The sequence below is a fragment of the Cyrtonyx montezumae genome, unplaced genomic scaffold (assembly GCF_038088225.1).
Source record: "Cyrtonyx montezumae isolate F1298 unplaced genomic scaffold, pur_monq_1.0 scaffold_3, whole genome shotgun sequence".
Taxonomy (NCBI): Eukaryota; Metazoa; Chordata; class Aves; order Galliformes; family Odontophoridae; genus Cyrtonyx; species Cyrtonyx montezumae.
This window is the reverse complement of record NW_027072034.1, coordinates 115,813,643-115,834,699: the sequence shown is the minus strand read 5'-3', so window position 1 is coordinate 115,834,699 and position 21,057 is coordinate 115,813,643. Positions and strand designations below refer to the sequence as shown.

General features: G+C 40.9%; 1 protein-coding gene across 1 annotated transcript in view; it reads right to left on the bottom strand.

The window, feature by feature from the left end:
- Window positions 1-1,831: 1,831 nt before the first annotated feature.
- Window positions 1,832-21,057, bottom strand: part of PAH (phenylalanine hydroxylase) — a 35,220-nt gene continuing 15,994 nt past the window's right edge. Inside the window, exons 4-13 of the mRNA XM_065743125.1 lie at window positions 16,497-16,585; window positions 14,803-14,870; window positions 11,814-12,010; window positions 11,264-11,399; window positions 10,225-10,294; window positions 7,911-7,967; window positions 6,847-6,942; window positions 6,364-6,497; window positions 2,892-3,007; window positions 1,832-2,265 (exon numbers count right to left, since the gene is read on the bottom strand). Coding sequence (XP_065599197.1) covers window positions 2,222-2,265; window positions 2,892-3,007; window positions 6,364-6,497; window positions 6,847-6,942; window positions 7,911-7,967; window positions 10,225-10,294; window positions 11,264-11,399; window positions 11,814-12,010; window positions 14,803-14,870; window positions 16,497-16,585 — 1,007 coding nt within the window. The 3' untranslated portion in view covers window positions 1,832-2,221. The remainder of the gene's footprint in view (window positions 2,266-2,891; window positions 3,008-6,363; window positions 6,498-6,846; window positions 6,943-7,910; window positions 7,968-10,224; window positions 10,295-11,263; window positions 11,400-11,813; window positions 12,011-14,802; window positions 14,871-16,496; window positions 16,586-21,057) is intronic.

The window sequence follows — 21,057 nt, the reverse complement described above, 5'->3', positions numbered from 1 at the left end:
CTACTGGGCACTATCTTGTTCAACATCTTCATCAGTGACCTGAATGAAGGGATTAAATGCATCCTCAACAATTTTGCTGACTAGACAAACCTTAGTGGTCAACACACCAGAAGGTTGCACTACCATTGAGCAAGTCCTGGACAGGCTGGAGAGTTGGGCAGAGAAGACTGATGAGATTCAACAAGGTCAAGTGAGAGTTCTTCTCCTGAGAAGGAATAATCTCATACATTGGTACAGATGAGGGGCTGACCTCCTGGAAAGAAGCTTTGTGGAGAAGGACCTGGGTGTCTTGGTGAACAACAGGTTGGCCATAATTCAGTACTGTGCTCTTGTGGCCTAGGAGGTTAGTGGCATCTGGGGTTCAGTTACAAAGAGCATAGATGGCAGACTGAGGGAGGTGCTCCTCCCCCCTATCCTCTGCCCTGTTGAGCTTCATCTGGCATGCTGTGTCCAGTTCTGTGCTCCCCAGTTCAAGAAAGACAGGGAACTTCTCAGGAGAGCCCAGTGGAGGTTCACTGAGATGATGAGGGACCAGGAGCACCTTCCTTATGAGGAAAGTCTGAGAGCCCTGGGTTTGTTCAGCATGGGGAAGACTGAGGGGGGATCTTACCAGTACTTATAAATATCAAGTGAATGCGGCCAGGATCTTTTCAGCAGTGCCCAGTGACTGAACAGGGGGCAATGGGCACAAACTGGAACATAAGAAGTTCCATATTAACATGATAAAGAACTTCTCTACTGTGAGAGTAACAAGTATTGGAATAAGCTGCCTAGAGAGGTTGTGAAGCATCCTTTTCTGGAGACATTCAAATACTGCCTGGACACTCTCCTGTGGAACCTACTGTAGGGAATGTGTTTTAGCAGGGGTTTGGACTAGATGACCTCCAGAGGTCCCTTCTAATGCACACAACTCTGTGATTCTCTGATTGCTTTGGTTGGGATTCCAGCCACAGATACGAGAAGGCTCTAATATTTTCATCTGTATTTGAAAACATCACTTCTTCTCCTGATGGAGGAAGGTATTGACATTGAGGATGAGAACTGATATCCATCTGGATTATGAATCCAAAAAGTTAGGAGAAATCTTGCAGCAGTTCTGAATAAAACATCATACCTCAGCCTACCACAGAGAGTAGCTAAGTAAGTCTATAGAAAGAACCATCCTCTTTTGTAAGCTCACTGGTTCAATTCTGAATCCACAATGTTCCATAATATTATAACAGTCGTTACAGCTCTGAATTTGAGCTAATAATGTACTGATGCACCACTAAAATCTTTACATTTTGTCTTGCCTATAGTAATGGCTTTGTGAGCTCACATCCAAATATAAAAAAAAAAAAAGAAAAAGAAAACCCACAGATGTGCTTTTAGGTAACTCTTCTCTGAAAAGGCTTTTTTGTGGGTGCAGTGGTGAGGCATGGACTCCATGTTCTAGATAGGCAATGTCAGTGTCTTGCTGACAAACTCCACTCTGCACACTATTGATGCAACACAGCATACCACATTCTTGGCTTGAATAAACCATTTCAGGATCAGTGCTTGTGCAAATATAGTATATTTTTGCATGGTGATAAATTTGCATTAACGAGGCTGCAGCATACTTTCTGTCTTTTCCACTATTATCTGTGCTTTTAATCAATGGCATCATGAAATTCTGAAGAAAGTTTCAGGACAGAGGTGCTCATGTGTAAAAGAAGAGGTACAGTTTCAACAAGGGAAGTCATGGTTTATAGGGCCAGGCAGCATGCAAACCTCTGAAGCATGTAGAGTTGAGCATTTAATGGAAAGCATGCACAAATGTGAGGAACTGCTGGGAGAATGACTGTGGAAAAAAAAAGAAGATAGACTGAACTGTGTTAGCTGTTACTGTTCTGTCACTGGGCCAAGTGTGGTAATGTAATCCCATGGTTGTAATAGACCGTAGGTCTGCAGGGTTGAGATCTCCTCCTCCTGATAAATTTTGATACAATATATATGGAGGGTTTCTCTAGATTCCCAGAACTAAGATTATTTTTACACTTTAATGAGAAAAAAATGGATTAGTGTCTGAAAGCCAAAAGCAGTAAAGGTTTCTTTCTCTACTATCTGTTGATAATTAAGATATATTACTTAAGCATTCATGCAGTACACAGGAAGATAATAAACTGAAGCTAGGTGAAGATTGTCATTTTCAAACATATCTTCTACGTAGCCAGTGATTAGCAAGAGATATAGAAAATCTTCATTTGATCTTCTGGAGGGCATTGCAAAGGATCCCCATCTCACCTGTAAAGGAAATAACCAGAGTAATCAGTCCTACAGCTAACTCATTTTTAACATTCCTATATATATTTATATTCACATTTATATTCATTCCCTGAAAAAGAAAAAAAAAAAAAAAGAGCAAATAAGTGCTGGACTGGACACATTTATGAGGGTCATACTGGGATATGGTTTTCAGAGTCAGCCCTTCACCTTCATCAGTCATACAAGGCTGGCTTCTAGGATCAGGAATGCTGATTCTTGGTGGGCTAGTAAATGTTAGGGAAAAAACATATCATGCAAAAACTAGAAACAAGAAAAGGAATATGTAAATAAGCCAAACTTCTCTTCTTTATTAAAAACAGCTAGAGACACAGATCAGAAGCCATTACAGGGCCTCTGAATTTTCCTAACACCTCCAGTTTAAATGGATATTTCAGACTTATCTAACTATAGCCAAGTGGAAATTCTATTTTGAAGCTTGGCTATAAATAGAAAGAAATTTTTGAAACAAAAAAAGAGATATCTGATGCTTGATCATGGTGCACAAGCTCAGTGCAGAAAAGGCAATCAGATGAAATCTGCTTTATGATTACTATTTCTGATTTGAGCTTAGAGGTATTCAGGCTAACAGATTCATAGTTCCTTACTGTTGATAGTGTCAGCTAAGTTCTTCAGCTGCTTTGCGTTGTCCAAGACTTCAATCCTCTGGGTGTAGGGATTGTACCGAACAGAGAAAGGACGAGGGATTGTTTGAGCAAATTTCCTGAGGCAAAAATACAAAAACAAATGCAAACATGAAAAGCTCCATTTCTCAGCAGCTCTTCCCAGTTAGATGTACATTTGCTGATTAAGGAAACGTCTGTGGGAGGAAGCAACTGAAATTACTGCTGAGTGAGATGAGATACAGTGTTTTGTAATATGCTTGAATCTTCATTTGTCCTTACGACCTTCAGTTTTTCCAAGCAAAACTAATTATTCTACACTTCTCTGGATACAGTACAGCTACATAGCTATCGGTATTTGCCAAAAAATAAGAGCTCATTTTCCTTTCAGTAATGCAAAATCCCAATCCATGCCTACAGTTTCTGGGAAAGAAAAGTCAAATATCTATGCCATCATGCAACATCAGGGAACAGGCAAACTTCTGGAATGGTTGGTAGTGGTTTCCAGGTCACTGGAGCTTATTTAAGAGATAGTAGGTGGATTGAAGGTGCAGTTCTGCTACCCTTTTCTCAGCCTTCCCTGCTGCAAAATAGTTAATTCCATGTCAGAAATATTAAGAATTAACTATCTTGGGATAACATTAATTTGTACTACCACAGTATTATAGAAAGGAGAACTGAGTGGGAAGAGATGGTCAGAGCTATTGTTCCAAGCTCTTTGTAGACCCCAGCAGGACAGTGGTTTATATATCTGCTTCAGATTACTGAAGTTCTTGCTGAAGGAGGAAAGAAAGCACACAAGGGTTGATTTTGAACCCTCACTGTATAGGCTGTGACTCAGCATGGTTAATCCCATATTCCCAGAACAGTAGAATATGCTGGATGCCACTTCTACAAACCTCCTTCAGTTTAGCCCTAATTATTATCAGCTAAGGCCATTGTTTCTAATAAAGTTCAGTGTGAGCATGCCACAAGGTGTGACAATAGAAAACAACTGTGTTGGCTATGACATAGTAGTATTGCTAATTCAACTTTTCTAAAGAAGGTCCTCTTTAGAAGACAGCCTTTAATCTCTGCTGAAAGTAAGACTCTAGTTAGAAGATGAAAATCTCCAGGTGAAATATTTCAGGCCAACCTCAGAAGAACTTTTCAGGGAAGTGTCCTATTACACACACATGCACACACACACAGAGACATACCCACATGTAACCCACCAACACAGGCACTGAAACACCACCTTCACCGCTATTTAATCAGTTTTCCAATTCTATTTTTGAAACAAGTAAAAGAAGCTGTAAAATCTTTTTTGGAGTAAGACATGTTTTTCTCCTTAGAGTAAGGCTTTCTCCTCAGCTAGAGAAGTACACAGTGAAGATAGAAACTGTATGCATCTGGGAGCCTGGGGCAGGTGAATGTCTTGAGTCTTGTTATGTGTTTATCTGCAAATAGGAGAAAGTGGGAGGGAGAAAGAAAATTAAAGAGATGGCAGATCTGGGACAAGTCCCTGTATAGCATCTGCTGTGAAAGATTTATTGACTGTGAACAAGATTAATCCCCAGATGCTTGGCTAATGTCCAGAAGGAATGTTGTTGATGATGTTTTTAAAGAAAAATAGAAATATTTCTGTGAGGTGGAACCCAAGCTGAACCTCAAGTGCTGTCCGAGCCAGTCCTGTTTCAAGAACCAGAAGTGAAACTGGACCATTGCTTCAAAGTCTTGTTATACTGGAACTGAATTTGTATTTGAGTCACAGATGACTGAAAGATTAAGTAGCCCTGTAGGCTTGTAAACAGACTGTTAGTAATAAGCTGGAGGCTCTGTATTAAGTTAACAACAGAGGCCTCAGGATTGGGGTTACTAGGCTTGCTGGGAGTTTTGTTTAGCTGTAATATCAGTTGTCTAATGACCATGTAGCTATTACCTAATTTATCACGGTTTTGCTCAATTCTAAAAAAACGTGTTTTATAATGCTTAGTGTTAATCATTTTTATATAGGCAGGAATATCAAGTAGTTACGCTGTACAGGGTGAATTAAGTCTGACCCTAAGGTATGATGTAACATAAAGGACTATTAAAGGGCTGATAAAAGATCCCTTAAAGGCATGAGAGTAGAATAGGTTAGGATAGGATAGGATAGAATAGGGTAGGGTAGGGTAGGATGGGATTGGGTAGGATAGGATGGGATTGGGTAGGATGGGATGGGATGAGATGGGATGGGATGGGATGGGATGGGATGGGATGGGATGGGATGGGATAGGATAGGATAGGGTAGGGTAGGGTAGGGTAGGGTAGGGTAGGGTAGGGTAGGATAGGATAGGATAGGATAGGATAGGATAGGATAGGATAGGATAGGATAGGGTAGGGTAGGGTAGGGTAGGGTAGGGTAGGGTAGGGTAGGGTAGGGTAGGGTAGGGTAGGGTAGGGTAGGATAGGATAGGATAGGATAGGATAGGATAGGATAGGATAGGATAGGATAGGATAGGATAGGATAGGATAGGATAGGATAGGATAGGATAGGATAGGATAGGATAGGATAGGATAGGATAGGATAGGATAGGATAGGATAGGATAGGATAGGATAGGATAGGATAGGATAGGATAGGGTAGGGTAGGGTAGGGTAGGGTAGGGTAGGGTAGGGTAGGGTAGGGTAGGGTAGGGTAGGGTAGGGTAGGATGACAGTGTGATTCTACTCCAACTGATCAGGTGTTCATAGTAACTTAGGAGCTGAAGGAAAACAAACATAAACAAAACTCCCTAAGATACAACTTCAGAGGGGAAAAAAGGGGACAACAACAACAACAACAAATGTAAAACATGTTAGAAAAGATTACAATGACTCTGAAGAGATGCTGGGCTAAGAAGGAAGAAAGGAAATGTAGACATCTTTCTCCTCCTCAGGAAAGAGGAAGAAACACTATTTATTAGCATCACAATCTTGCTCTGAAGACCTCAAGAGATGCTGACAATTTGACAGCTCCACCCCCTGCCCCCAGATTAAAACTGTTGACTTTAATACACACACAAAAAAGTGCAAGGGTAAACAGAAGTTGAAAAGAAAGAGAAGATACAATTAATTATTTTTAATAGTAAAATTTAACAATATTACTAAATAGACCTGTTTTGCTTTAATTTGCTACCTTTGACTCCTAGTGTTATTATCATTGCAATTGGCTTAGTAAGTCGGGTTCTTGTTTTTTGTTCTTTGAGTGTTTTTGTTTGTTTGTTTGTTTGTTTTAAATATATTTTGGTTATACAGGTGAAACTCTTAATTAAAGTAATCATAAGTTCTTGGCTTCATATATAAGATGACTTATTAATTATGAGATGGTTTTGAGTGTAACCGCTGTTTAGAATCTTAGAATATTGAACAACTTTTTCTAAGGTTTATCAAAACGTTTCTACCAAACCAGTATCTGTTACTGTCAAATTGGGTTATATATGGAATTATTGACTTACCTTAGCTTTTCTTTGGCGTCATTAAAACTTTCAGCAACAAAGTAGATAGGCTGGAACTCAGTAACATTGTACATCTGTGCAGAAGTGCTCTCGATGTCAAGAGGCCGAATCTCAGGCTTACTGGATAAACAGTACTACCAGCAAAAGGGCAAGAAATTTATTTCAGTTAAAAAGTTCTTAAATTTGTTATGAAAGAAAGATAGAGCTCCTGAATACCACCCATTTTTACAGAGGAAAGACCTGCTGCTGTAGAATACCAATGATATGGTAACTTACTAAGGAAGAAGCAGCTTTAAGATATTTCTATGTAAATACACCGATGCATTTATTAGATAGAAGACTTCAACAAAATATAACATTATATACTACATAGTAGGAAGCAAAATAAGGCTCTAAACACATCCAGAAGATACATTTGAGTAATTATAAAAACCCAGATGTGAACTGTAAAACTTGTTTGAAACGTTGTTTTAAAGAACATACCTGCAGCTCCCCAAAAGAAGACAGCAGCCCAGCACCATATGCTTTTAGTGAATCACCTTCCTTACACAGTCCAAACTCCACAGTAAACCAATAAACCTAGCAAGAAAATTATACAGAAGGACATGATTCCTTGATCATAAAGGACAGGTACACATCATTGATTTGAATGCCTTTAGAATCTGCATTTCTATTTAAAATGTTCTCATATGACAAACAACAAAACTGTAAATACAGGAAATGTTCTGACAGAATGAAATTTGTCAGAAGGGGCCATGCTAGACTCAGTGTGGCTGCAAATTCAGTTCTCTGACAATGTTGTGCTTTACTGTGCTTACATTTGTCAGCAAAGCAGAGACAACGGAAATGTAACAATAAAATTTCATTTTGGCTGGCCAACCCAGCTGAAGTTTGAACATTTGATGATAGAACTGTGCTTCTGTTTTATTTGGAGGGTGCCTGACTACAGCAGTGCAGAAGAAATGAGCTGTTACAGCAATAGAAGACCCTAGCGTGTGGCCTTGCTCAACTTTTTGGCCTGTCACTATGTGTTTGCAGGGACACTCACTCTCACTCAAAAACCTGCTTCATCTATCAGAAATAGCAAGGATAATGCAGCACTCTGCCCAGGTGATTTGGCACTGGTGACACTAATCTCATATGCATATCCTGATGTGTTCTCCTAGTGAAGAATTCAGATGGGTCACTGACTGCATGGGACATTATCAGGGCAGGAGAAAAGGGACCCTGGCAGGTAGAAGAGTTACTGAAACTGTCTTCCAAAATTTCCCAGGGGCATGTAGTAACACTTAGTCTCCTCTTGCCCAATGTTTGTGCTGGAGGAAATCTTGTCCAGCCCTCTGTTTTTAATCACAACTGTCACTTTGAATAAGAGGTGCCAAAACTATTTTCTTTTAGTGCAACTGTTTCAGGGTGGGGTTTTCCAATCATGGACTTCACTCTGTTCTCATTCAACTCTATGGGAGTTCTATCAGTGACCCCAGTGGCAGCAGAATTAAAACAACACAGGGTGCCTTGGAGAACTGAGCTCTCATTTATTAAATTACCGTAGCAAGTTTCTCGATGAAATCATCTGGAGCTCCCAGAGATGCCAGTCCAATTTCCTGCAACAATAAACCATTATTCTTCAAGCCATTTATTGCAAACATTCTTCCTGCCTTGTCTTATGTAATTTCTCCCTTTTTAAATGTTAGCATCTCATACTACCACACACAAATGTTTGCAGAACATGTTCACATTATGCAGCATCAATTTTAAACCAGAAATCTCTCCAGAAATGAACAAAAGGGTCCTGTCTAAATGTCATTTACAAGGCATGATTCTTTAAGTCTGCTATAAAACCCACTGAGGTCAAACAACATTTTCATCAAGCCACACAAGGCTGTACAATAACCAGGTATCTTTCTCAGTTTACTCCAGTGTGAACTGAACACTAAAGAACCACCCACCTCTCAGCTCTCCCCACACCAAAAGCAATGGAACAGCTATTGCCATGTCAAATTTTAGTAAGCCAAAGGGCAGTAGGGCTTATCGTGAAGGAAAGTCTGGCAAAGGGCTTTCCTGAGAACAAAACTGAGTACTCTTCACCACATCGAGTCAACTTCTGTTTTGTGTGCAAGATATTGCATCAAGGTTGTTATCCTCTCCTTCCCTCAATCTTCTGACCTGCCATTCTCTATCCTTCTTTCTCTTTCTTCCTATCTTTCTCTTTGTCTTCCTTTTCTACATTTGTTTTTTCTTCTTTCTTTTCTTTCTTTCTTTCTTTCTTTCTTTCTTTCTTTCTTTCTTTCTTTCTTTCTTTCTTTCTTTCTTTCTTTCTTTCTTTCTTTCTTTCTTTCTTTCTTTCTTTCTTTCTTTCTTTCTTTCTTTCTTTCCTTCTTTCTTTCTCTCTCTCTTTCTTTCTCTCTCTCTTTCTCTCTCTCTTTCTTTTCTTCCTTCCTTCCTTCCTTCCTTCCTTCCTTCCTTCCTTCCTTCCTTCCTTCCTTCCTTCCTTCCTTCCTTCCTTCCTTCCTTCCTTCCTTCCTTCCTTCCTTCCTTCCTTCCTTCCTTCCTTCCTTCCTTCCTTCCTTCCTTCCTTCCTTCCTTCCTTCCTTCCTTCCTTCCTTCCTTCCTTCCTTCCTTCCTTCCTTCCTTCCTTCCTTCCTTCCTTCCTTCCTTCCTTCCTTCCTTCCTTCCTTCCTTCCTTCCTTCCTTCCTTCCTTCCTTCCTTCCTTCCTTCCTTCCTTCCTTCCTTCCTTCCTTCCTTCCTTCCTTCCTTCCTTCCTTCCTTCCTTCCTTTCTTTCTTTCTTTCTTTCTTTCTTTCTTTCTTTCTTTCTTTCTTTCTTTCTTTCTTTCTTTCTTTCTTTCATGTCTTTCTTTCTTTCATGTCTTTCTGTTTTTTCTTGTTTATGGTAAGGTACAGACAAAAGTTCACTAATTCCCTGAGGTCTGGCTTCTTTTCCAGACATGTTAACACTACCAAAGAGAAAACTTTTCTTCCACACTCATAAATAGGACAATTCCTCATTTGACATCTCTGTTATAGCCTCTTTCATGGCTTCAATAGAAAAAAAATCTTCATTTTACCTTCTGTTTGGACTACAGAATGAGTTCACAACCCATCTGACTCATGAGCCATTCAACTTTTCCCAGAAGTATCAGGATATATAAAGAAGATTTTAGATTAATTTTTCACAAAGTGCTTGCCTGTGAAAAGCAACCCACACAAGACAGACATTTGGAGTGTGGATATGAATGTGCATCTAGATTGTAACGTGCATCTAGATTTCAAGCAATAAATAAGTCATAGTTCAAAGCCTTCCTGGAATCAGCTGTACTTTCATACAGTTTTATCCAGAAAAGTGGCAATGATCTCTCTTGTGTTCTGGTTTGATTCCTCACAACTCTTTTGAAGCTACTATCCATGAATATTTGTAATTTCAATACCTACAAATTATGTACTCAATCTTCACATTCAGATGGCCAAAAAACAAGGAAAACAACACTCATTATTTTGAAAGGGAGAATCAACTGACCTTACCTATACTTAAACAATAACCTTGAATATGAATTCTCCCTCATCCCACCCCATTCCACCCCATTCCATCCCATCCTGTGCCATGCCATGCCATCCCACACCATCCCATCCCATCCCATCCCACACCATCCCATCCCATCCCATCCCATCCCATCCCATCCCATCCCATCCCATCCCATCCCATCCCATCCCATCCCATCCCATCCCATCCCATCCCACGATACCATCCCATCCCATACCATACCATAACATTCCATCCTCCATGACTTTTGAGTTTTCCTATACATTACCTAGTTTGTGGTGTGTTCAGTTTAAATAACAGTATAACAACTAAGTAACATACCTGGGAAAACTGAGCAAAACTGGGATCAGCAAAAAGAGGCACATGTCCTAGTAGCTCGTGGCAAATATCACTGTGGGAAAATATGACATCTGAGTAAATTTAATTTAGGAAATGCCAGATGAATTGCCTCGAGTCACATGAATACAGATCTATGAGAAAATAATGCTCAGGAACCTTGGAGTAAATTTTTGCTGTAAAATTATTCCTGAGATGAGGAGATTTGCACTCTTAAGACTTTTCAGTGGTTTTATCATCCATCACTCAAAGGAACAATGAACTGTTTTTCTTCATGGAAGAAAATGATCCTTCCAACTGTCCACTTCCTCAGCCCCAGTTTGCCTGGTCATTTTGTGAGGAGATGAGAGCAAAACATGTTCCAATGTGGCTTTGTGCAGGATTGGAATAGGGTGAGGAGAAGCAGGGAGGAAAACTAGAAGAACAAGGAATGGAAAAATGAAGTGGAAAAGGAGTTTGTGGGAAGAAGTAGAGAGCAAAGAAACAGTGAGGAAGGGTCAGAAGAGCTGAAATGATATGAAGCAGAGGAAGTAGAGAATTTACTTGAAAACAGCAAGTGGAAAAGGACAGTGAACAGGGTCAGAGAGAAAAAAATATAAAACTTAAAAAGAAAAGGAGTCACTGATCTGGGTTTCATCTGTCTTGCTACCAGAAGCTTGCTTGCACCATGCTGAAGCATTTCTACATGAGATTTCACACCACTGCTTTGGGTGTTAATAGGCAAACTAAATGTTTGTGTATGCTGCTCTCTCTCCTTCCAGACACCAGACAAGCATGTCTTTAGTTAGCAAAACTGACTGATCAATCCCAGAAAGACATTCAGAAGTGGATACAGCTTACTACAACAACTAGAAACCTCCAAAAAATGTTTTCAGAAAAGCAGTCGCTTGGCTGCTCCCCATTAGATCTGTTTCCATGAGTGCTCTGGAGTTCTGCATGATAATTATCAGTTGGTTTGGCCGTGCTGTATTATTAGTTGGCCTGATCCTACAATTTTACTTACTTTCTGTGCCCAAATACTTACGGTTCTGGTGTGTACATAGGTTTGGACGCATGGCGAATATATTGTGTAGAGTGAAAAACTCGGAATGCCAGTCCAGCCAAGAAATCCCGAGAGGAGAGCAAACCTGCAACAGGACGCAGGCGAAACCCAGTGCAGGCTGAAGGGACAAAAAGATGGTGTGTCAAAAGCAGCTAGGGATTTATCCTTATCTGGACAACTTGCAGTAAAAGAACATTTTTAATTGTTTTCCTTGCTCTATCTATGTTAAATGGAATTTAATTCCAAAAGAGCAGGGAATTTTCTGCTCATCTGTACCATCATCATAACATCCGATCATCTGTACCACTGTACTCCTGAAACTTTTAGAGAGGAGTATGAGATAGACTAAGTAATGTGACCAAGTGCTCACAGAAAATCTGCGATTAAGCAGAAACTGTTTGTCTATCTGTGAAAGCATCACCTCCACAGACATTCAGGGCTTGGGAAGTTTGTTTTGTTTTGTTTCTTTTTTTTTTTTCTTTTTATGAGTTTTTTTCTTTTTTTTTTTTTTTTTCTCATGATTCAAACATACTCTGCAAGAATTTTGAAACATCTTCAAGCTGGGGAATGTTATCCTCCCGGAAGCCACAGTATTTCTCCAGCAGTGGGAACACATGGTTGTGTTCATAACAAGCATGAGTTGGATAGAGATTCTTCAGCTCTCTGAAGACGGTGCCCCATGTTTTCTTTTCTTCTTCCGTATAGGTGACTCGAGGAATAGGCTGACCACTGAAAAGAAAATAGATACACTCCATAAGAGAAACTGTGTGTCCAGTGCCATGAGCATCCCACCCAAGAGCTTTCCACAGGCTGACCAGGAGCTGCAGTTGCAGGAAGGAAGATACCTTGGCTCTGACACGCAGGTGCAAAGTACGTTTCACTTGTTCCTAGGCACTGGCTGGGAATAACTCACTGAGCTCAGAGGAGAAACAGGCTTTTTGTCCACCTTGCACTACAGTGATGCAAATAAGTTAGTGCGTATTTGTTTCAACGAAACGCTCTTCTAAAAATATTCACTGGCTGATGGTTTCAATTTTTTTCCATTACCAGCACTGAACAGCTGTTGAATTTCTTGCTCTCATGCACACTACATTAATTGTCTTTGTTGAAATAGGGAAACCATCATTTCCAGAAAATTATGTTTTGTGGGGGGGTCAGAGAAATTATTGGATGGGCTTTATGCCACAACAGGTGCAGACTTCAGTGAGTTTGACTTTTTTATTGTAATAAGTAATTTTGAGTCAAATCCCACCCTCAGGCCTCCATGTACTTAGCTCATGTTGAAGCTAGCAGGTATTAAGACAATCACAAACAATGTGTTTTGGCCTCCCTCCTGTGAATGGTCAGTTCCTTAGCAATAATGATAGGGCCATAGGTGAATCCAACAGCTTTAAAAAATCAAAGGGTTTTAAGAAACTTAATAGGGTTAACATCACTGCTGGAATAATGCTGGAGCTTTCCAAGCCCCAGAGACCCATTGTTAAACTCCCGATGATACCCCACCATCTCCCACCCTCCCATTTTTTCCCTTGAGCCTCAGGGCAACTGCACTGGAGCAACATCATTTTCTGCATCTCTGTATCAGCCCTCCTTGATCCGTGGAGCTTTAAACATCAGGCTGGATTATGAGGATTGGAGGGGGATTTTTGTTTCTATAGAACTTCTAAGTAATCCTCAGCCACCTTCCTGGGCAACAGGGGGAAGACATGGCTTAAAAACCTTTCAAATTTCAATTTAAAAATTGCAGGCGTCAACAAGGACAGAAGCAAAGGAAGGCAGAAGGAAGAAGGCAGGCTAAAAGAAAAGAAGTAGCAAGTCAGGGAAAATGAATGGTAAAATTACCAAAAAAGAAGGCAAAAGAACATGGGTGGAAAGCAGCAAATGCAGCAAAGAGCACCAAACAGCAGGACAAAAGAGAACAAAATAATCACCAAAGAGGGGGCACATATGAAGAATAAATTGATAAGGGAAATAAGACTATGAGAAAACTGACCAAAAACTCACTTCACCTTTGTAACTGACTTTACAAGCTAAGCATCTTTGCCTTTTCAGACACTCCATAATTCCTTGTAGCTTTGGTTGTTCCTCTCTTCCTGCCTGCTCTTTCGTGCTCCTGTACCTCCATGCAGGGGACACTCCCTTGACCTCTATTTGCCAGGTGAAGCACCCAGATCAAGTGCACTATGTACTTGAGTCTTCATAACTCAGCATCCAAAGCCACAAAAAACACACACATCTTTCCACAAGACCCAGTAGCCCAAATGTGGGTTTTCACATAGTGCTCATTGCTCCATAGCAGAAAGGTCTTACTGAAAAGTCCAAGAATTTCACATAAAAAGTGCTTTTTGGAAATAGGTTCTAGCCTGTAGAGGCTCCATTGTGTCTGAGAATGTGGATAACAGACTAAATAATAATTTGTTATATCTTGGTATATAACTGTTTCCTTCCCCTAAGCAGGTTTCAGGTTGAGTATAGGAGTGTAGGCAGAGGCTGGAAAACGAACTCATTTTTGTTTTATTTTATTTCTGTGTAGGATATGATGAAAGCCTGCAAACTAGAGACCAGAATTTGCTGTCTGCTAATTGGGAAAGGTAAATTTTCTATGGGACACTGATAAATAAAACTAAATTCATCTAAATTTGGCCACAAAGCCTTATTTAATTTTTCTAGACATAAATGGGGCTTCTGACTTCTTTTCACCTGGCTTTTTTTCACTTTACATCAATTAGACCAATTATTTCTCTCATTTTATGATTGCATTATAAGCTTTCTGGCTCAGGAATTATCTTTTCATCATAGTTCTATCTGAAGTGGAGCTCTAAATGTACAACATGTGTTACCTTATCGTTTGCAATCACGATTTTTACCAGTCTCAGCAAGAATCAGACCAAGTAGTACTGATGTAAATGTGTGAGTGGCTCTGGGAACAGAATTCTAGCTCCTCCAGATTTGATCACTGACAGTAATCAAGCAAGCCTGTTCTAAATGAATTTATCATCTCTATTCATTTATTTTTCATGGGAAATTAGAGCCCAAACCGCTGATTGCAGCTGGGTCAAACAAGATAAAAGTAGAGTATCAGGAACTGTATTAGCATCAGAACCATAAGTTATTCATTATTTTAATAGTCTATGCAGCTCCTGCTTTAATGTAAATAATAGGCTCTCCTTCTCAAGCCCTGGTTAAATGAAAAGAATACCAGAAACAGCTTTATTCAATGCTCAGGTCTTTGTAGTAGCAACTGAGTCTGCTGTTCAATTAGACAACAAAGCCAGAGAAAAGGGGTGCTGTGGGGGAAGAGGATAGGTAATGTTCTCATCTGAACCTGTGCCTGCAACACTTTTCTTTTGTATTTCTGCAATTTGAGGATAAACACATGAACAGGAAGATTTACACATACAAAAAGAAAAGCTAGCAGCAGGAAGACTCTTGAGACAAAAAACAGGGCTCACAGCAGGGACAGAGCCCCAGAAAAGGCAAGAGACATGGGCTTGCTTTCTACCCACACACTGAGCACTCACTGTCTGTAGTTGTAGGCGATGTCTGCAAACTCTTTCCTCCGGGCCCGATACACAGGATCTTTGAACCCCTAAAGAGAGACAGCAGTGATGGGTAAACGCAGGTGCTGAAGAGCCTTTCTCTGACTGAGAGCATGGCTGGTGCAAGGAGCAGTAAGCTGGACAGAGAGTCCCAGAAATGTGGGATTTTATTGCTATAGGGAATGTGTATTAGGTCTTGTGGTTAGCGTTTTGACCTTTGCAACTAAATACCTGTCTGATCAGAGTTAAGAAATATAATTTCTAAGTCTTCTACTGGGATAACCATGCTCCCATCCTAGTGTGACACTTATTTAGGATGTAAGTTCTTCAGGGATAGGAGTGTCTTCACCATCTAAAGTGATGTTCTTCCCAGATAGAAGAAATATCTGCAAGGCGAATAGTGGTAACTTCATGGGCACTGCTGCAGTTCATGGATGTATCTCTCAGAGGTGCATGGTGCAACAGGACTGAGGGACCGTGAAAAAACCACCAGGCACAGGAGATTATATATAGCTGAGGTAGAGCACAGATTGAAGAGCACCAGTCAAATAAAGGCCAGCAATGGCTTAAAAAATGCACTGTATCAGATTAGAATGGCATAGATATATTTGTGGTCAAATCTCATACCTAAGAACCAAAATTCCAAAGGCTTTTCTAATTTCTTTCTTTTTATACTCTGTATGTTGTCATGCCTACATACCCAGAAGTTGTCTTCTTTCTTAAGGCAACCTGAACAAAGTGTTCCCTAAATAATTTTAGGAACTGAAGCAGAGCAGTTCATTCCTTTCAACATCTATGTTTTTGTTTCTTTCTTTGAATACAGTCTTGGTCTATTCCCACATGACACATGAGGGGGCCATTGGCTCGATGTATCTCCTTTCATTCTGCCTTTCATATGGCTGTGCTGAATATCATGAATCATTGTATACGATACATAACACCTCTCAAATTAAGCAATAGGTAGTGAATGACTAATCACCTCATCTCAATTAAACTAATAGCAGCAATTTTTGTTGCACTGCATGTGATTTATTTATAATCATCCTATCTCAATTAAACTAATAGCAGCAATTTCTTTTGCACTGCATGGAACTTGGTGCATATTGACAAATGAAAACAAGTTGTTGCTTGCTTGGAGAAGAAGTAGAAGCGGCAAGTATTCATATATTTGGAAGATATGAAAATATGTTCAGCTAAGTCAGTGAGTAAAACTGTCCGACCCAACCACTTAAACCGCAGACCTTTTGAAAAAGGAACAATTTCTTTTTTCGTGTCTCACCATACAAAAATCATGACAAGTTTAACAGCTACATCACAATGCACTCAAGTTTAATCGCGTGTTTGTGATCAAAGATGTAAAAACACTCTTCTAAACCTCCAGGCTGTTAATATTCTACTTCTAAAGATTTTGTTGCTAGTGAATAATAAACTGAGTCTCAAGTCACCATATCAGAGACATATGGAAAATTCAGAATTGACCCCATGGTGGCCTTTGATGAAATCTGTGACTCTTCAGGTCTGCTGGTATTTGCTTAAATTAAAGCAACTTTGGAGTTGCTCTACTTAATAGCAGGGAATTAACTGATCCTAGCTCTAGAAATGTGGCACCCCTCTTGTTCTACATCCTGAGATGTAGACAAAAACAAACAAACAAACAAAAAAGTCCTGTTTCTTACAGGATGGTCAGCATCTAGCTCTGCTCCATAGCTTAGGATCTGATTGGCAAATCTGTCCAGTTCCTGGATACTTCTTGGGAACCATGGCACTGCAAAGCAGAATAGAAACAGAGACTGTTAGGCTTCTTTGTTGTTTGGTTTTGAGCCTCCTTCTCATCTATCCATCTCTTAAACATAAATATAAAGAAAGACATGTAAGGGCCTAATGTCTTCAGACTTCCTTTCCCTGTAGTAGGAGGCAACAGCAAATCCTGCAAGCTGTATTGAATTGGTGGCTGTTCTGCACCGTGGGAAAAATACAGAGCATCAGGAATGTCCAGCCTTTGGCAGAGAGCTGTTTTGTGATGTTTATGATTTTCTGTTTATTATTCTGGTTTCTTGGCTTACCAAAACATAGGAATTTTTCCAGGCTTCCCTTGCTTTCACAGTAGCTCAAATCAACTGTCTCAAAGGAATGCCCTCTGAAAATCTCTTTCTAAGACTTACTTGGTGGCCTTACTTTGGCTAGGATGCCAACATAAAATGATAAATGACACTCTAATATCTCAAACTAGCATTGTATTACTGCACTCATTATACAATAATGTATTCATTTAATTAACATTCTGGGCCTGATTCTTCATTGCCTTGTAACTCACATTCTATACACGCTTCCTGCAGCGCAGTCAGGATATGAAATGGGACCACACTGACTACATGGCATGGAATGCCCCTGTGGCCTTTCATTTACAGAAGGTCATAACGTGGAGGGCATGGAAGAACAATGGGACTTTCCAGATGTGGTGTGTTCAGACAGGGGAAAGTGGAAAGCAAATATCTTCATAGCAATTGGAAAAAGGAAGGGTTCATTGCAAGTTATGTGGAGCAGACCAGATCTCTGAAGCCATGGCTATGTTTACCTTGCAGCGCAGGCACTCCTTTCAGCAGCAAGAGGCCTGGCACATATGCAAAGTGGCTGTGCTAGGCTATGATCTCTTTCCCACCTTTTCTAGGAGTGGTTAGCTGCACACCAAGACGTGCACAGCCTTGTTAGTCAATTCTAGGACTGGTCACTCCTCTGCAATGCTAAGCTAGGAAGTTTGATGAAGAGAGTGCAGGGTCTGTGGGCCTGTTCCCTTCCCTTGTCCCATCAGCACACTGGGCACAGCATCCCTATGTAACTCCTCTAGGTACTGCTACTCAGTGGTAGCTGCAGCTTCCATTTGCTTGCTGTTCTCTTCTGCTGCTCCATTCTTCTGTTTTTGGAATTTTTATCCTAGCTGTCTATCTTCTGCTTTTCCCATTCCTTCCTTCTCCTTTTCCACTGAAATTATACTTTTTTTCCCAGTATCCTTTGTTAGCTCTTCCACCTCTGCCATTCTCAGGGAAGTAAAGCCATTAAGTACAGCTCAAGGGGAGCAGTATCAGAGCAGGGATGATATACAGAACTACTTCCCCAGCAATTCACCAAATTCAGCAGTGGGCCACTGAAGGCCTTCCTGAGTCGGAGACCACAACTGTACTTGAATTTAACAGCATCAGAGGAAATTTTCTTCACAAATACAATTGTTCTTTTAATCCACATATAGATTTGTCTCCAATACACTCTGAAGCATTGAACTCCATCATTTCATTAAATGTGATACGAAGAATCACTCCCTTTTACTTTAAACTTATTTCTTTTGATATAAATTAATTCTTGCATACTCTCATGAACAGGGTCACTTGCTCAGACAGAGTCTGGAGAACATCTCCTTCTAAGAACAGAGCCTCTCAGAATTCTGTTGGCCACTGCTACGTGAGCTCCTGCAGTGACTTGCTGTCAGGGTTCATCGTGGCTCCTGATGGACCACTGAAGTGATAAGAGGATCACGCTGTCTCCAGGACTATTCAGCCTTGCTTTTGTGGCTCTGTGTTTCTGCAAGACACCTGCGCAGAGTGGCCAGAGTGACATGAGCCACTTTTTGGGTGGCCATAGCTTGGCCACATACAGATCACTCACATCCTCTGACCTGGTGTCCCATAATCATCTTCACTCTGTCCTTCCAGCTCCTGGCTCAGTCCAGCCTGACTCTAAGCAGCACTTCTGCTGAGACCCCAAAGACTTTTTCTCTCCTTTCAACCTGCACACCTTTCTTCTTTGCCCTAACAGATAGACGTGAAAGAGTCACTAGATGGCAGCAGCAGTCCCAGAGCGTCTTCTCTAAGTGTATACGCTGGGTTTAGCACTAGCTGGTTTGTTTCCCAAGAAATACTATCACCTTGCTGTTTGATGCCCCTTAAGTTAAACCAGCCGGGGGAGTTGATTAGAAAGTGTTATACTGAATCCTAGAGAAGAGTCGGTACTGCCCCTATTTCTTATACAAGCAGCAGGGCATGGCATTTTTCTCCCAGCTCTGCCACTGCAGAGTGTGGATGGGGTTTTGCCACACTGTTTTGTGCTTCAGACTCTTCACTGTTAGGGGAGCTGATACCCCACTATCACTATATATGGCAAATGCTTTGGGATTAGGCACTGAAAAAAAAAAAAAAAAAAAAAAAGCTGCTTGGCAGCGCTACAGCAAAGGATTTGTCAGTGTTTGAATTGACATCTGAGGAACTGCCATTGTCAGGGACACACCATGAACAGACAGGTTCAGACTGTGTGGAAAGACCAGAGGGGCTGAGGTCTGCATTGGAAATCTGTAGGGATTTGCTGCCTTCAGAAGGGTTAAGATGGGCATGGTTTGAATCACTCCAACTCCAAGAACTGATATAACATATAATAATGACCTGATTTCATTAAACACATTTTATTCACAGCTTTCCCACGGTACATGGTGCAGAGACTGTGATAAATTGTAGGACAGACTGATGGCCAAGGATGACACAGTGTCAGTCTCTGACACGGAGATGGGTAGCTTACTTTTCCCCTATACGGGCACAACATCCTAACTTTTAGGTGCACAGCCACTGTAGGTACCAGGCCTATTTTCAGTGGGTCTCTTTCCCTCCCTCACACCCCCATACACTGTCAGTAGCTCAAGGAGAGCTGCACTGGTTGAAAGCAGTAGGGTCTAGAAGTGGAATTCTGTTGATGCTCTGGGTTATTTACAGCAGCGTAAACTGGTGTTAAGTTCTGAACCTTCTCAAGCACTTGTGGCAAAAATAATCACAGGTGCTGAGCACAGCCCTGGTGCTGCCACAGCACCAAATCCATACAGAACCAGCAACCAGCAAAAGGGCCTTTGTGTGGCTGTGGTGTGCTGGGATGCTGTAACCAACCCCCCCAGCAACTACCAAATCAAATTATCCCCTGATGAATCTGTCCCATATTTTGTTTGCGACAGCCTCCTCCTGCCCCACTGCCAGACTCGCTGTCTGTCTGCACGACTGTTAACGAATTGCCAGAGCAAGTTGTTGCAACACTGGGCCTCTGTGAAGGTCTGAGTAGCAAACGTGGGCTGATCAGTAATAAATATTGATTTGTCTCAAAGTGAAACAGCGGCATTTATGGGATTGTGCTGGACACCCAAGTGGTGACCAAATTACCATGGGGTCAAATGCTTAGCAGAATGCTAATAAGCCATTTATATGAAGGGCAGCAAAGCAGGGGCAGCAAGGACTTCTGCAGAACTCCTCCATTTGGATCATTGTGAAGAGGGTCAAAGACAGGTCTATGCAATTTATAGCAGTTTGAGGCCCAGGTTTAGCCCTTTTTCAAACAGCCCCAAATGCCTTGGCCAGCCTCAGGATTTAGCAAACAAGGCTCTTACAGAACATCAGCCACCAGACTGTCTCAGAAATGAAATAAATTGTCTGCATTTCCCGAATGCAGCAACAGAATAATATTTAATTCTTTTTATTCATAGGGTCTGAGAGGTCTGCAGATACCCATCTTGTTTCCAGAAAGCGCCATTAAGGGAAACACTGTTTTCACAACAAATCCTTCAAAAATCTCTACAAAGGCCATTTGGCCCAGTGACTGCTATCCCATCTCATCTAGAGCTTTAAGACTATCACTGCATTCATGGCATTTTGCTGGTCTGCTCTCAGATGGCATTATGCTGTTGATCGAAACTCACTATTTGTTACGTTTTGGTGTGTAAAAGGGAAACCAAAATTGCATTTTGCCTTTATGAGAGTAAAGAACCTAAGAACATTTAGAGTGTTTGGATTTAAAAAAATAAAAATAAAAAAAAATAATTGAATCTTTCATTTATACTTTGTCCAGTAAAGCAGATGCATGTGTTTAATGCATGTCCCAGCTATTGAGAAGAAGACAGTAATTACTTCTGACTCTCCACAAAGCACTGCCCTAAGAGCAGCACATTGTGCTTCCTGTGGGAATCTGAGTAAAAGGGGTTTTCTTCTCAAATCATGAGCATGAGCAATGTGAATCCTTAACAAGGAAGGGCTAGGAGCAACTTCAGGCAATGGTGAAAGAATCGATCACAAGGGACTGTGGATTGGCTCTGGGAGAAAACAGTCCCAGCTTTACCTGTGAACTGAGAAGAGTGTGACAATATCCCCATGAGCCGTATGCCTGAAACTTTGCTCCCTGGAGGTGTATCACTCTCATTCTGTGCTTTGGGAATAAAAT